This window comes from Pundamilia nyererei, unplaced genomic scaffold (genome assembly GCF_000239375.1).
Source record: "Pundamilia nyererei isolate P.nyererei 1_Seehausen unplaced genomic scaffold, PunNye1.0 scaffold00017, whole genome shotgun sequence".
NCBI lineage: Eukaryota > Metazoa > Chordata > Actinopteri > Cichliformes > Cichlidae > Pundamilia > Pundamilia nyererei.
In genome coordinates, this window is record NW_005187418.1 from 226,321 (window position 1) to 241,693 (window position 15,373).

A 15,373-nucleotide genomic window follows, 5' to 3' on the forward strand; every position below is an offset into this window, starting at 1 on the left:
GAAGCTATGAAGCGTTGTTTTCACACACTAATAAGATATGTTTTCATTACTGAGCTTCAGAGGTTGGCTCACAATATTCATTCCTTCTATTTAATTAATCTTATTAAACACATCGTCATCTTTATAATATAATCACATTACTCAGAGCATCAGCTTGTTCGACTGTTTCAAGTCTGAGATGATTACAGGGCGCACGCAGTTTGGAGTGCAACGGCTTTTTATAAAGTTGATATTCGTGTAAAATCTTTTATTGAAAGTTGTAATTGGCAGCTTGTAAAAACCACATTTCCCTTCTGACAAGAAAACAGAATTGAAGAAAAACAGAAGATAAGAAGGGAAGGAAACCAGACTGGAGAAATAGAAAGAAGGAAAAATAAAGAAATGATTGAATGAAAATGCTGAAAGAAAATTAAAGTAATATTGTAATATTTTGGAAAATGTCCTTATTTACTGTGCACGGCAGAGAAATACAGGAACCATCTGCTTTTACAATCCCTCTCTGAAACTGTGACGCGTCCTCTTTGCACTTTGGTTTCTGCACAGAATAAACAGAAAGTAAAACGTGTTAATCACTGAGCGTTAGAGGATTTTCAGCCACGGATGAAGAAAGTTGATGCTTCACTCACAGAGCACGACATCAATAACACAGGTGTGTGTGTGTCTCTCTATTTGGCAGCCATGCATTAACAGTGGCTTGTGTAATAATTTGAGAAGCTGCTAATATGTGAGTCATGAAGATGATTTCTGATGTCACGTCATGTTAGGGCAGAGCGTGCGAGAGAGCAGGAGGACAGAACAGATACTGAAGGAGTGCAAGGATGCTCGTTACCGAATCAGTGTCTAAGAAACTAACAGGTTTGGACTGAGAAAAATTAATCTTGGAAGGCAAAGACAAAGAACCAGTTATGAATCATTTTGTGTGCAAACATTAGAATCTGTTTTTAAACACGCTGTAAATGCACACTGCTGCATTTCTTATCAAATGCTTTGCACAACAGGAGCTTAGCTTCATCTCGGTTTTCTCAACAAGTTCAACAATCGAGAAAATGAAACCAACACTGGACTTGGTGGGAAAAGGGTTTATTTTCATTTACACACTTTAATGTAACACTGTCATTCTTTCACATTTATAATAAACAAGCTATTGTCTTGACTTGATTAATAACTAAAGATGCATGAACAACACAAGTATACAACAGCAAACAGAGTGCCAGCCTTGCATCTCTTTTTTTGTCACACTGTTGCCATCTGCTGGACAAACCAAAGTGGTGATCAAGTCAAAACTCAAAGCTTGAGGCTGAAAATGTGGAAAAAACGTAAAGTGCAAGGCTACTAATGACGCTACATGTTGGTTCAAACTCAAAATTAATTAAAAAATAAATCCTTCATTATCTCTTTTTTTTTTTAAGTGTAAATTTTCCCCTAAAAATAATTTCAAATACTAATTAGGTAACTTTCACCTAAATTCAATTAAGGAATCCAATAAATACAAACATTAAATTAATATTTTTCAATTCATCATCTTCAGCCAAAATGTTACATTTAATTTTGATCATCATTTAGGAAATTATTGAAATTTTCAGGATTATAGATCCATGAATGTTCTCCCAAATTCATAACACACAAAATGCTTCAGTCAATTATCTCAAACAAAATCGGCACAGAGGGAAACATTTTTCTCCAATGATCATTAGGTTAATCAAAATAATAAAAAAAAGATTAATAATTATAAATAATGATGAATAAATGAAAAATAACGGCTGGATTAGGAGATACAAGTGCTGAATCAGTGCAGCTGTGACAGCTGGAGACATGATTAGGAGACAAACGTACAAAACAGAATTAATTTTGTGGTCAAACTTTGTTGACTGCCTTAAGCTTTCCAGCTGGTGGAGCGCTGCACCTTGTAAACCATCCGCTTGATGAGTCTGACTTCAGTCGTCATTTCTCGCTCCAAATGCTCAGAGAAAGCAAACAAAATCGGAGGCACCTCAGAGTTAACAATAATCCAAATTCTCCCAGCGTAGACAACGTTTGTTTGGCTGCTCACAGTAACAGTTCGTGCTAAATGCCATCATATGGCAGGAAGAGACAAACCATCCACAACAACAGAATACTTGTTAATGCTCCACACTGAAGTCTTACATCAAAAGAGTGTCTTCTGCGGGCTCCGGGACACTGTGAGCCACAGGATTTTTTAAAGTTTTATTTAAAGTCGTGTTTCATGAAGCAGGGGCCAAGAATGGCCAGTAAATAGTTTTGGGACACCTACAAAACAAACAAACAAACAAAAAGCACTGCAGGACGATAAAGAGACCAGAGCCTCATCCAACGCAGGAGATGACTGAATCCATAAATGATGTCATTACAGCCGATCACTTTAACTGCTCTTGCCAATCCAGTGCAGGGTTGTGGGGCTGGAGCCCTAACAGCTCCCACAGAGGGGTACAGGGCCTGTCCAGACAACCATACACACTCATTCACAATTAAGGCAAATTTAGAGTTACCCATTTATCTAACAAGCATGTCCTCTGACTGTGGCACAAAGCTGGGGTACCCTGAGGAAGTCCAAGGGCATCCACACAGGGTGCCCCAGAGGGGAAGTGGGTTCAAATCTTTCTGTGGGGCAGCACTGTGGTAACTGCTGCGCCACCGCGCTGCCACAATTCTTAACTTGTAACATAAAATGTCAAGAATCCCAACAAAGATTAATCACAAAAACAAAAAGATAGTCTCGAAACTGTAGACCCAGATGAAGAGAGCAATAACTCTCAGAGCCTCTGCTGTGGCTTTCAGCGACACTTTGACCCTTTCAGACCAAACTCCGTGACTGTGACCACGTTTCTACCCCAAGTGAAATCTCATGTGTCGATTTAAACTTCCCTGCTGAGTAAATCCTTGATCACAAATGGCGCAACCAAACGGTTTCTCTCCTGTGTGAACCGTGATGTGAGACTCCAGGTGCGTTTTTCGGTTAAATTTCTTGCCACAAACATCGCAACCGTACGGTTTCTCCCCGGTGTGAACGATCATGTGCGTCCTAAGGTGGGATTTGCGGTTAAATCTTTTGCCACACACGTCGCAGCCGAATGGCTTTTCTGCCGTGTGGACGGTCATGTGCGTCGTCAGATGAGTCTTCCGTTTAAATCTTTTACCGCAGTCGTCGCACCCAAACGGTTTTTCTCCTGTGTGGGCTATCATGTGTATCTTTAGATTATTCTGATGCCTTGCTCTTTTGCCACAAATATCGCACACAAACGGTTTCTCCCCTGAATGGATTGTCACATGCGTCTTCAGATTCTGGTGATGCGTAAACCTTTTTCCACAAATGTCACAGCCAAATAACTTTTCTCCCGTGTGGACCCTCATGTGTGATTTAAGATTGTACAGGTACTTAACTCTTTTGCCACAGAACCCACAGCCAAACGGTTTCTCTCCCGTGTAAATTTTGATGTGCGAGTCTATGCTTTGCTTCCGTTTAAAACATTTCATGTTATCCAAACAGCCTGAAGAACCATTTTCTGAATTACGTCTGATGTGCCTCTTAAGAGACTGCTTGTAGACAAAATGTTTACCGCACGCAGAGCAGCTAAAGTTTTTTTTCGGAGTGTTATGTCCCGCCTCACTAGGAACGCCCGACTCGAGCTTTCCATTTTCACTGTCTTCAGTTTCAGGTCCAGAATCTGACAACGGGCCCTGCCAATCCTCATCACTGACCTCCGTCTCTGAAGAGTCAGAAGCCCCTTTAACAATATTTGTTTGTAAATGAGTACTGGGATCAGGTTTCCTGGCTAGTTCTAGTGATCTACCGTCCTCTCCATAAGTTTCTATCTTAATCCATTTAGTCAAGCTGCTGCTTGGAGGCTCAGCCGCCGTGCAGTCTTTAGTTTGGCTTTTATGAAGCTGTGAAAAATGAGGTTTCTCTTCATCATCTTCACTCTTTACAAGAATATTGAATGGAAACCCGGTGATTTCAGTCTCCTCGAACCCATTAAGATGCTCTCCCTCCTGACTGGCCCACAGTTCCTCCTGCTCCGTCTTTATGTGGAGGTGTTCCGAGTAATGCTGGTCCCATGGAGCCTCTTCTTTGATCACCACAAGTTGCTGAATATCTGCAGGCAACAATGAAACACGTTTACATCGATAACCGATTTGAAATACACCGACACTCATCCTCAGCAGTTTGAAATCCTTGTAGTGTGTTTTAACTCACACCACGTATTCACTGAGTTTTAGGCTACGTCCACATGCACACGGGTATTTTTGAAAACAGAGATTTTCCGTTTTTGTTTAAAAAAATAAAAAAAAAAATCCCATCCACACGTAAACGCAAAATTAAAGGAAAATGCTGCTAGGAACATGTAAAAGCAACAGGTGGCGATATATTCCTAACCGTGTAGAAATGTTGGCCAATCAGAAGTCTAGAAGCCTTGGTGGGAAAGAGTAAACAAAGATGACGCATAGAAGCAGAACGTCCTATGTGTGGAGGGACAGTAACTGTGTGTATGTCAGCATTTAAACACTGCAGAGAGTAAAATTAACAGTAACAGTATTTTGTTTAAGTCCGCCATTGTAGAAATTTATTTCACCGAAACAAAAACGTGGCGCACAGTGTGACGTCAAAATAGGCGCACACCTTTGACGCTGCGTTTTCTCCGTTTTCCTCGTCCACACGTAAACGCAAAAACGAAGTTTTCAAAAATATCCACCCTAGCAGGCGTTTTTAAAAATCTCCGTTTTCAGTTACCGAAAACACCGTTTACGTGAGGACGAAAGGTGCAAACGCACAGAAAAATCTGCGTTTTAAAAACACCCGTGTACGTAGCCTTAATCAGTCTCTCCGGGCAGCCAGATCCTGCAATTCCTCTACACACACTGTATGGGTCCAATAACCAGCCATTACTTCCAGCTCACGATAAGCCGACAGTTTATGTATTCAGACTGCATCCATCAACTGTTCCAAGTGAGCTAGTGGTGCCCAGAGTGTGAGCCAGACAAACTGGTCCAATTATACTGCACAGCAAAGTATGATGTTAGGAATAGAGTATATCAAGATTTACCAGTCACCAGTTATTCAACTAAAAATACACATCACATTTACAAGTATACACATTTCTATGGGTGAGGATCGTTTCATACTGTTTTAGTAATTATAAACATTACTGCAATGTAATGATCATTGTCTATCTTATATTAAAAAGCATGAGTTAATATCTTGCTAGAACAATAGTAGCAGCTGGGGTTTTTTGCAAATTATACCTTTGCGTGCATGTGTAAAGATGGCGTTTCATGGTCCCTGGCACTGTCATTTTTAAACATGCACGTTCAATTAGGGAACAAAAACATTCAACGATGACAAGGTCATTCAGAATATTTAGGTAGTCAGGTGACCTTAGTGTTTGAACACATTGTTTCTGAACTAACCCACTAAAGCAAGCTTAGACCTTAACACTATCCAGCTGGTTGCATATAGTAGAAGGGCCGATGACAGGTGCATCAACTAATCAGCCTCTCTTCACCACCAGATGCAGCCATCACTCAGGATCAGGTAAATCTGGACTTAGACCACATGACCTTTTTCAATCAGTATGCTCTCTACCAAACTGAAGCCCTTTTTAGTGGTTTTCTTAAAGCTCAGCAGCTGTTTAGTCCCCATCCCTTGAATACTCTTTCCATTGTGCATGTGGAAATGCTATTTAACTATTAAAACACAGCCGAGAGTTCCACTGTTGATTTTTTTTTTCCCCTCAATCTGACTTCAAACGCTTCAGTCATCTCCTGTCACGATCATTCAAGATTTTTTGGAGAAGATTGTTCACCACTATATCCTTCCAGGTTTTAAAAGAAATGCATCAGAGAGATCCTGTGCCACTTTCAGTCATTTCAGTCATTTTCTCTGCTTAATTCAGGGCAATCTGAAGCTGAGTAACATCTGTTCCACAAACATAGATCTACATCTTCTGACATGGTGGTTTAAACAATGAGAAGCTCCAGTTTGCTCCACACGGCTAGTCTGCCAAGACTTAGTTTTCTAAAACAAAGTCTGAACTACAAGCTAACTTTGTACCAGGTTACATAAAAATTACTGCAAACCTAACCTCCACAGAAGGTTACGGTCAAGATATGGGACATACAAAACCACCACCAACTGGAAAACAGTGCTGTTTCTCAGATGAACGGATGATCTCAGATGGACCTCAGTCTGAAGATTGTAAAACCAACTTAAACTTTGTTTTTCCCTGATGACCAAAGAAATAGTTTATTTTTCTTTAAACTTTAAATCTAATTAATTCTTCTATAAGACTCAATATGGTGATCTAACCCTAACATAGAACTTTTATTTCTTGAAATTAAAAAAAAACAAAAACTTAATTCCAAAAAGGTTTGGATGTTATTTAAAATGCAAGTAAGAAACATAATGCAACCATATTTCTTTTTTGTAACCCAGTGGGAGCAGGTTAGTAACATGATTGGTTATAAAAGAACGTCTTAGAGAAGCAGAGTTTTTCAGAAACTTTGGAACTTTTTTTAGAAGAATGTAAAATTTTGGAGAATTTGAACATCTCTGTGCACAACGCAGAGTCTGAAAATCTATATTGGGTTCCTTTCAGCTGTTGAATGTATACAATTTTTTTTCCAGAACTGGTGACCACGCAAAGCATGCACAGATTAATAACTGTGCTTTTCCCATCACACTTACACACTGTGATCTGTGTTGCATCTAACCTCTTCCTACTTTTTCCCTAATACTACAGTTTGCTCTTCATTGTGAAATACTCTGCTTTGCTGCAGACACACACGGACTTTGACTAAACCATTGCAACAGCCATTCCACTGCAGATTTTCTTTTGTCCTACCACATGACCCAGTTTCAGCCAAGCTTTAAGCCATCACACAAATGGGCTCATATTTGACTTATGGCCTCCTACGACTTATGGTTCGTATTTGACACATTGCTTCAGAATAAAAGGCGTTAAACAGACTGAATATAACTTTAAAGATCTTACAAACCCACAGCACACTAACGTGTACTCACTATGAACAGTGCTTTTTAATACTACACAGTGTGTGTGAGGTGTATTACGTGTTCAACCTCTTCTTCCATTTTCTAATGTTAGTTTGCTCTTTCTGAAATGCGCTGCTCTGCTGTAGACATGTCTGTGTTTGCGTTTTGTCATGCACGGCACACAAAGGCACCATTATGTGAACATGTTCGTGGCTGGTTTGCCAAACCCTGTGTTGGTTTAACAACCCGATAAAAGCCTGTGCTCGTAGAAGCATGTATGGCAGCGCTAACTTTAAGTAATCATGTTCTGTATGACTTTATCAGGCTCACACTGTTGTGGAGGAATTCTCGCCCACTCCTCTTTACTGTGTTGCTTCAGATCATTGAGGTTTGCAGGAATTCATTTATGCACAGCTCTCTTAAGGTCCCACTACATCATTTCAATCAAGCTGAAGCCTGGACTTCAACTAGGCCATTGCAACACCTTTCTGCCCCCTTTTCCAGCCAGTCTGTTGCAGATTTGCTGCTGTGCTTGGAATCACTGTCCTGTTATATAACCCAGTTCAGGCCAAACTTCAGCTGTTAGACAGGTGACCTCACGTTTGACTCCTGGATGCTACGTCGCAACTGCTGTGGAGGCAGTTTTTCCACATAGTGCTTCTACATGTAGGCTAAGTTTCTGAAACTGTGGACTACGTCACGTGTTGCTGTTCACGTCAGACATAGACTGAACACCTGCTAAGGAGCACACGGGTTTTTATTACGCCCTGATATGTTTAAGCTGTGAATACAGTCAGGCGTATTATAAAACAAGTTCTGCATAACCTGGATTTCTGTATGTTAGCCGGCTTGAGAAGACCTAAAACCATAGTCATGTCAGTCAGAGATGCAAGAGGAACACGTGGTAGGTAGATAGAAAGAATATCAAAATATTAACAGAAATAAGTAGATGTGGCAATCACCAGCAGACACTACACAATGCTGTATTTTCACAATAAAACAACATTTGAATTTTTTTATATTTTGCGATATGCCGAGTACTGCAACAACATATTTCAATTCATCGCCTTTTTTAACTGCAAATTATGTCGCCAAAGTTAAACTTCGTCAATATCAGTTTTATCTAATAAGACAAAGTTTATCTCGCTTCAATTATTAATTAGTCTGCAGCTAAATGGAGTCAGGTTGGCAATTGCATGTAATAAATTGTCAAGAATCACACGTCTGTGGACTCAAGTCCAAGTCAGACTGCAACTGTTTGCAGAAAGGTTTCCTCCAATCAGACTACCCGTGACCTTGGAACCAAAAGTGGTCATGAGTGCAACAACTTCAAGCTCTGGGCAACCAGAATATGCAGAATGTGAAAAATACAAAACACAATCACTATTTTTGTAGATGTAAAGAGGTTGCTGTCTCATTTGTACTCATGTGACTGAACGATTAGCTTACCCTGAAGTACGAGGTAGATCTGTCAAGTTAAGGGTCCAGTGTTGGATGGTTTTTCAGTTGAGCCAATTTAATGCATGTTTAACAAGTATTTTAATTAATTTCATAAAATATTGATATTTGGGGTCCCTGTAACGATGCATCGACACCACACACCTGTGTATAGGCCACCCTAGCACTGCAAATAAGTCAACAGAGCAAAACATGGCAAAAAACGTATTTCTCATGCAACAGCTGCACATCACAGAAGTGATACTTTGAGCCTGTTGCTCATTTAAATGTATTATATTCAGGTTTGACACTGTTATCACTTTCTCTTGTTGTGAGAACCAACTATAATTATTTGGCTTATTTAATGTTCTTGGTAATAAACACCCCACACTACAGACTCTTTATGCATGCACAGAAGCAATGCATGAAAAACTGGGCACATCCTTACTGCTTAGTAGGCTGCAGCCAGGAGTCAAATGTGAGGCCATCTGTCTGACAGCTAAAGCTTGGTGTAAACTGGGTCATGCAACAGGACAACGATGCCAAGCACAGCAGAAAATCTGCAACAGAAAGGCTGAAAAAGGGAAGAATGGACATGTTGCAATGGCCGATCAAAGTCCAGACTTCAGACTGACTGAAATGCTGCGGCGGGACCTTAAGAGAGAGCTGTGCATACATGAATGCCGCAAACCTCAATGAGCTGAAGCAATGCCCTGAAGGAGAGTGGGCCAAAAATTCCTCCGAAGTCACACAACAGCGACTTCAAGTTATTTCTGCTAAAGGTGGTTTTTGCAGCGGCTGAATCATGGAGTGCATTTAGTTGTCCACAAACTGTTTCTTCATTTGGGTTCAGATTTTTGTTCAATAAATAAACGACACGGTGTAATATCGGTTGCTATCCATCTCAGGCTGTTTTTAAATCATTTTAAAGACCCGTTAGGGACCTGATTGTGTCTTCATATCAAACATCTTAGATTAAAACCAAATTTATCCAGCCCTACGGCGAGCTAGCAGCTAGTTAGCGGTTTTCTCCAAATAAAATCTGAGATTATTCTCACCATCTGCTCGGTTAATATCAGCATCCTGCAGCTGATGGAGTCCGAGCGGTTTGATTTCTGGTTTTTCTTCAAACGGCAGGCTGTCAGCGGCGTACTGCTGCAGATAATCCACTTCGTCCATGCTGTCAGCGGCTATCCTCTTCTTTAAAACAAACTGTGGGCTCCTTTCAGACGAACCAGGCCTGCGCGGAATCGACTTCCGAACACAGACGCGATGTTTGCATGTCTGTCCGGACCTGATGCATGAATGTGTCACAGACACGGACTCCAACAGGGCGTCCACTCTCCTTGACTTCTTTTTTGGGGGAAGATTTGTTGACGTGTCTCCTGCGTTTTCTGAGCAGGCATCCGCTCGGGCACCTTTATCCCAGGTCACCGCAGCGACCACGAGATTTAAAAAAAAATCACAGCTGTGGGGAAACCTGCAGATTTATGAATCCTGTCACAGCGTGGGACTTCACTGAGAAAATTAAAATTCATTGTACCTGACAGGAGTACTTTGTAACCAACCTCGTGATATTTCCTTTAAAGTTTTGTATCCACAAATTAGATACAAAACTTTTCTAACTCTAAAAAGAATTTTATGGCTTCTAAAAAAAGAAATAAATAGAACCATAGGTCAAAAGTGTTTTTCGCAGGAAAGAAGTCTGTTTAAAAATGTCTTCTGGCATTTAACATTTATTTATGTTAACATTTATTTTTCTAGATATATAAATTAGCTTATCGTTAGCTTATCTTTTGCACTTTTAATTTCTGTATGTTAATTTCATTACAACAAAATTCTGTCTTAAATGAAAGGGTTAGGTTTCATATTGAATCTTAGATAAATCCAGTTGTGGCTTTGAGCCTCCCTTGGAAAGTTGATCATTTGGTTTCTTAAGAGTAATTAATTTGAAATAAACATCATGATATTTATTTATTTATTTATTTATTTATTTATTTATTATTTTTTGGGTTGGTTGGTTGATTTATTTTTAAATCCTTTATTTAAACAGACAATCACATTGAGCTCAGTGTCTCATTTTCAAGAGCTACGAATACTGTATACAACACAGGCAGACACATAATACACTGTCCTAAAAACTTAAAAGAGCACTTTTTAATCGGAGTATAGAATTAGTTAATCAGTTAAACATCTGGGATATAGAGGGGCAATGATGAGACAACCCCCCAAACAGTTATGGTGTTACAGGTGGAGGCCACTCTCATTTTTTCTGACTATTTTTTTCAATAGTTTTGCATTTGGCTAGGATCAGTGTCACTACTGGTAGCTTGAGGCGATATTTGGACCCTAGAGAGGTTGCACAGCTAGTCCAAATCCTCCAGGATGGCACATGAATATGTAGCAGTGCTAGAAGGTTTGCTGTGTCTCCCAGCGTGGAGGAGACTCCAGGAGACAGATTGTTACTCTAGGAGAACTGGACAGGGAAGTAGGGGGTCCTTAAACCAGTATCTTCTGACTGATTAGATTAATTTAGATGTACTGATGGGGAAGGCAGATGATGGTTCTGGAGGGCAGAAGGGGTGGAGTGTGGGAGGACAAGTGAGTATTCCAGTATGAGTACTGGACTGGAGAACTAGGAACCACTTACCAACAAGTAATAAGGTTTGGAAACCTGAGAGGCAAAGAGTGAATGTTTCAGCTGGGCTTTTATTCCAGAGGGGTGATGAGAAAATGGGAAGCAGATGTGCAGGCTGGACCAGAAAGTAGGGCAGCTCCACCCATGGGTGGTACAGTGAGCCAAGGCACTGCCCCTACTCCACCTGAGAGCAAGACAGAGAGAGAGGGGGGAAAGAGGAACAAGGGAGAACAAAGGAGAACAGGCTGCTGAAACCAGGACATGTTTTTTCTCTCAGGTCCTGTGTCCAAATGTTTTTGGCTAAATATGAAAAACTGGATATTGCCAGAGACCATAAAAGACTTAAAGAACACCTAATATGGTGACGATCTGTAGTCTCTGTGTGGGTATAGTGTTTGTTTGCTCTGCTGATGCATTTTTAATGGAATCATCTACAACACTGTCTAAACATTTTTTTCAGAAGTTCTCTGCTGTGGTGATAACATGTTTTATTTCTTATCCAATATATTTAACTTTTTACACCAATGGACACTGTTTACATGATTTCTAAACCTAAAATGTAAATATATGTGTTCTCACCTGTGCCTCAGGTGGAGGTATTTGGCTCAGCTCACTTTGAAAACCAAGCTGAGAAGATATTCATACTGTCAGTGATGTGCAGTTGGGCATGGGTTGCACTCACACAAGGTATGTCCACAGAAAAGAGGTTATCAACTAAACTGTTCAGTAAGACCCATTAGATTTAGATCTAAAATAATACTGCAACAAGTAATTCCATATCATTAAACCTGTATATGGGCCACCTTTACAGGTCACACAACAAATTGAAACATAAACAACCTATTTTAAACCACACCATGAACCAGCAAGCAAGCATAAGTACAGCCATAGACCCACAATACACTTAGAGAAATGTAGCCACAGCTATAAAAGTGCTCAAATATGTCTTAAAGTTGAAATTCTACAAAGCAGGAGAGACATTTTCTGTAGAAGTACAAATAACAGCACAAAAGCTGGGGTCACTTACTATGACCCCTCTATATGGCCTCTCCATAACTGAAAACACTGCAGCTGTTTATGGCCATTTCTTCACCTTTCTTCATGATGTAATAATTTATAAATCAGAAAAGGGGTTGAAAAAGAACCTGAGACGTTTCTGCAGGGAAAAGAAACATTCAACACAATGATTTTAAAAACATACAAATCAGAATCAAATGTGCAAAGAGGTAGAGTTGGCTCCAGATCTTTGAGTTTGACACCTGTAATATAGGTAGTCTCAGTTTGTGAATGACTGACAGCTCACAGCATAAAAAAATAACATCACAGAATAATCAGATATCATCTGAAGCAAAGCATCATAAATACCCACCATCCTGGGTAAGTTCTTTTTTTATTATAAACTTTAAAATACACACATAAAAAAGTTTACAAATACGATGAAATCACGTACTTCTTACTGATACAGTTGCTGATTTTACAAGCATGGAAGTGCAAATTATTATGTGTGAATACGCATGTGTCTCTTTAGATTCCCCTGTCTCGTAAATCTTTCGCCACAAACACCACAGGAGAACGGTTTCTCCCCTGTGTGAACACCCGTGTGTCTTTTAAGTGTATACTGATGTCTAAATCTCTTCCCACAAACGTCACACCCGAATGGCTTCTCTCCTGTGTGAACTCTCATGTGACTCTTCAGAACCCCCTGCTCGGTAAACTTTTCACCACAAATGTCACAACCAAAAGGCCTCTCTCCCGTGTGGACCCGCATGTGTCTCTTAAGATGCGTATTTCGACTGAATGTTTTACCGCAGTCATCACAGGAAAATGGTTTCTCTCCTGTGTGAACTCCGCTGTGCCGTTTAAGACTCCCCTGCTCTGTAAATCTTTCACCACAAACATCACAACCAAATGGTTTTTCTCCTGAGTGGACTCTCATGTGTCTTTTAAGGTTGTACTGAAGTCTAAATTTTTTTCCACAGGCATCACAACTGAAGGGCTTCTCTCCAGTGTGGACTCTGATGTGGATCTTAAAGTGTGTCTTCTGGCTAAACTTTTTACCACAAAATCCACAGTCAAATGGTTTTTCTCCCGTGTGGACGGTCATGTGTATATTAAAATGTGTCTTCCGGCTAAATGTTTTCCCACAAATGCCACATCCAAAGGGCTTCTGTCCTGTGTGGATTCCTCTGTGCCTCTTCAAACTCCCCTGTTCTGTAAAATGTTTACCACAAATGCTACAACTAAATGGTTTCTCTCCCGTGTGAACTCTGGTGTGTGACTTGAGATTTGACTGATGGATAAATCTTTTTCCGCAAACATCGCAAGCAAAGGGTTTTTCTCCAGTGTGAATTCTCATATGACTCTTAAGAACCCCCTGCTGTTTAAATCTTTTGCCACAAAAACTGCAATCAAATGGCTTCTCTCCCGTGTGGACCCTCAGGTGTCTCTTTAGATCCCCTTGTCGGGGGAATCTTTTACCACAAACGCCACAACAAAATGCCTTCTGTCCTGTATGACCTCTCCTGTGTCCCTTTAGATTTTCAGACTGGCTACATTTTCCATCACAAACTTCACTCCCGAGTGCACTGCTCTCCTTCCAGCTGTTATCACTGTCTTCAGTTTCAGGTGCATAATCTGACAAAGGTTCCTGCCAATCTTCATCGTCATTATTACTGACTTCTGTCTCAGAGGAGTCTGAAGTTTTTTCATCAGTTTTTGGTTGTAAATTACTTTTTAAGTCTGTGCCATTGGTTGATTCTGGTCCTCCACAGTCCTCTGCACCAGCTTCAGCTTTTATCTTTTCAGCTGAGCAGCTGCTCGGAGATTCTGCCTCTGTGCAGTTTCCAGTTTGGCTCTGATGAATATCTGAAGACTCAGGTTTCTCTTCATCATCTTCACTCTTCACAGGAACAGCAGTGAACAGGACACCTGTGATTTCAGCCTCCTCCTGCCCATTATGCGGTCCTCCCTCATGACTGGTCCAGATTTCTTCCTCTTCCTCCTTTATGTGGAGCAGCTCTCGATCCTGCTGGTCCAAACTGGGAGACCATTCAGGAGGAATTTCTTCTTTAACTACAAACAGCTGCTGGACTTCGGCAGAAGACACTGAAACAGACAAGTTCAACTGTCACCCCAAATTTTTATTTATTATTTTTTTTAAAAAGTCTACATTTTTCTAATAATACCGTAGTCAGAAAAACATGATGTGAGCAAAACTGTAATGCTGCATGATTATTTATCAGAAAAAACTAAAATCAAATACAATTTTAAACAATTTTAATTAAAAAAATAAAAATAAAAAGTTATCAGAGGGCACAGATAAGGCAGGAGCATTGTTTGTTTGTAAAAGGTGTGCTACAGCTTTTTATGACTGCAGACTCGTCTGCAGGACAAGGACAAGGACGACTTCAGGGAAATGTGACAGGAATGCTCATCCTTGGTGTCTGTAACCGAGTCTCCCTCGGCCATTCTTTTCTACTTGGATGGTTTCCCTTTCCTTCGCTCACTTTTTCTCTGCTGTGGTAGAAAAACATTAATAAATAAAGTGTAACCACAACAGCTCCAGATAATTCTTTGGTTTTATGTCTCACCAGCTGGTCTGTCAACCCTAGTCCACTATTTGACCTGGATTAGTGATTGACTCTCTTGAATTTAACTTCTTCTAAATGCCAACAAGACAAAGACCATGACTACAGCTCCTCCTGAATTATATCCTAAAATCTGTGGACTCTGTGGACTCTTTTAAAAAGCAGTTAAAACCTTTTCAACTTCTTATTGGTTTTTATGCAATCTTCACTTCATGTTGTCTTGACTTAATATATACATATTTGTTTATTTGTTTGCTGTTTCAGCACTTCATTTTCTTATTTCTTTTACTTTATTTAGTTGTACATCACTTTGTAACCACTAAACCCACACGACACACACTGGACAGGTTATGGTTATCAGCTGACTGAGGAACATCTCTGGGGAGAGGAGTGGTCTGGAAATCTGTGCTGCTGATGTTGTGCCAAAAAATGATCATCTGTCAGAATCGATGCCTGTATTTAAACTGCTGTAAATTACTTGTTTGCTTATAATCTGAGACAAATTTGTCAAACATATACATATTTCTCATGATGATTAAAGCTGCAATAGGTATTTTGCAAAGTGACTTTTATATTTTTTTTTCTTTATCCAGCTAAAAAGTCTCATTGACATAAAAAATTCCATTTTTAAGTTGCAATTTTATATATAAATACAGACAGACAGACAGACAGACAGACAGACAGACAGACAGACAGACAGACAGA

The 15,373-nt window shown here is 40.0% G+C and overlaps 1 protein-coding gene across 1 annotated transcript in view; it reads right to left on the reverse strand.

Moving 5' to 3' along the window:
* Nucleotides 1–1,071: 1,071 nt before the first annotated feature.
* Nucleotides 1,072–15,373, reverse strand: part of LOC102201873 (zinc finger protein 135-like) — a 15,056-nt gene continuing 754 nt past the window's right edge. Inside the window, exons 2-5 of the mRNA XM_005725689.2 lie at nt 12,594–14,186; nt 10,012–10,024; nt 9,502–9,911; nt 1,072–4,112 (exon numbers count right to left, since the gene is read on the reverse strand). Of these exons, the coding sequence (XP_005725746.2) occupies nt 2,845–4,112; nt 9,502–9,911; nt 10,012–10,024; nt 12,594–14,186 (3,284 nt within the window). The 3' untranslated portion in view covers nt 1,072–2,844. The remainder of the gene's footprint in view (nt 4,113–9,501; nt 9,912–10,011; nt 10,025–12,593; nt 14,187–15,373) is intronic.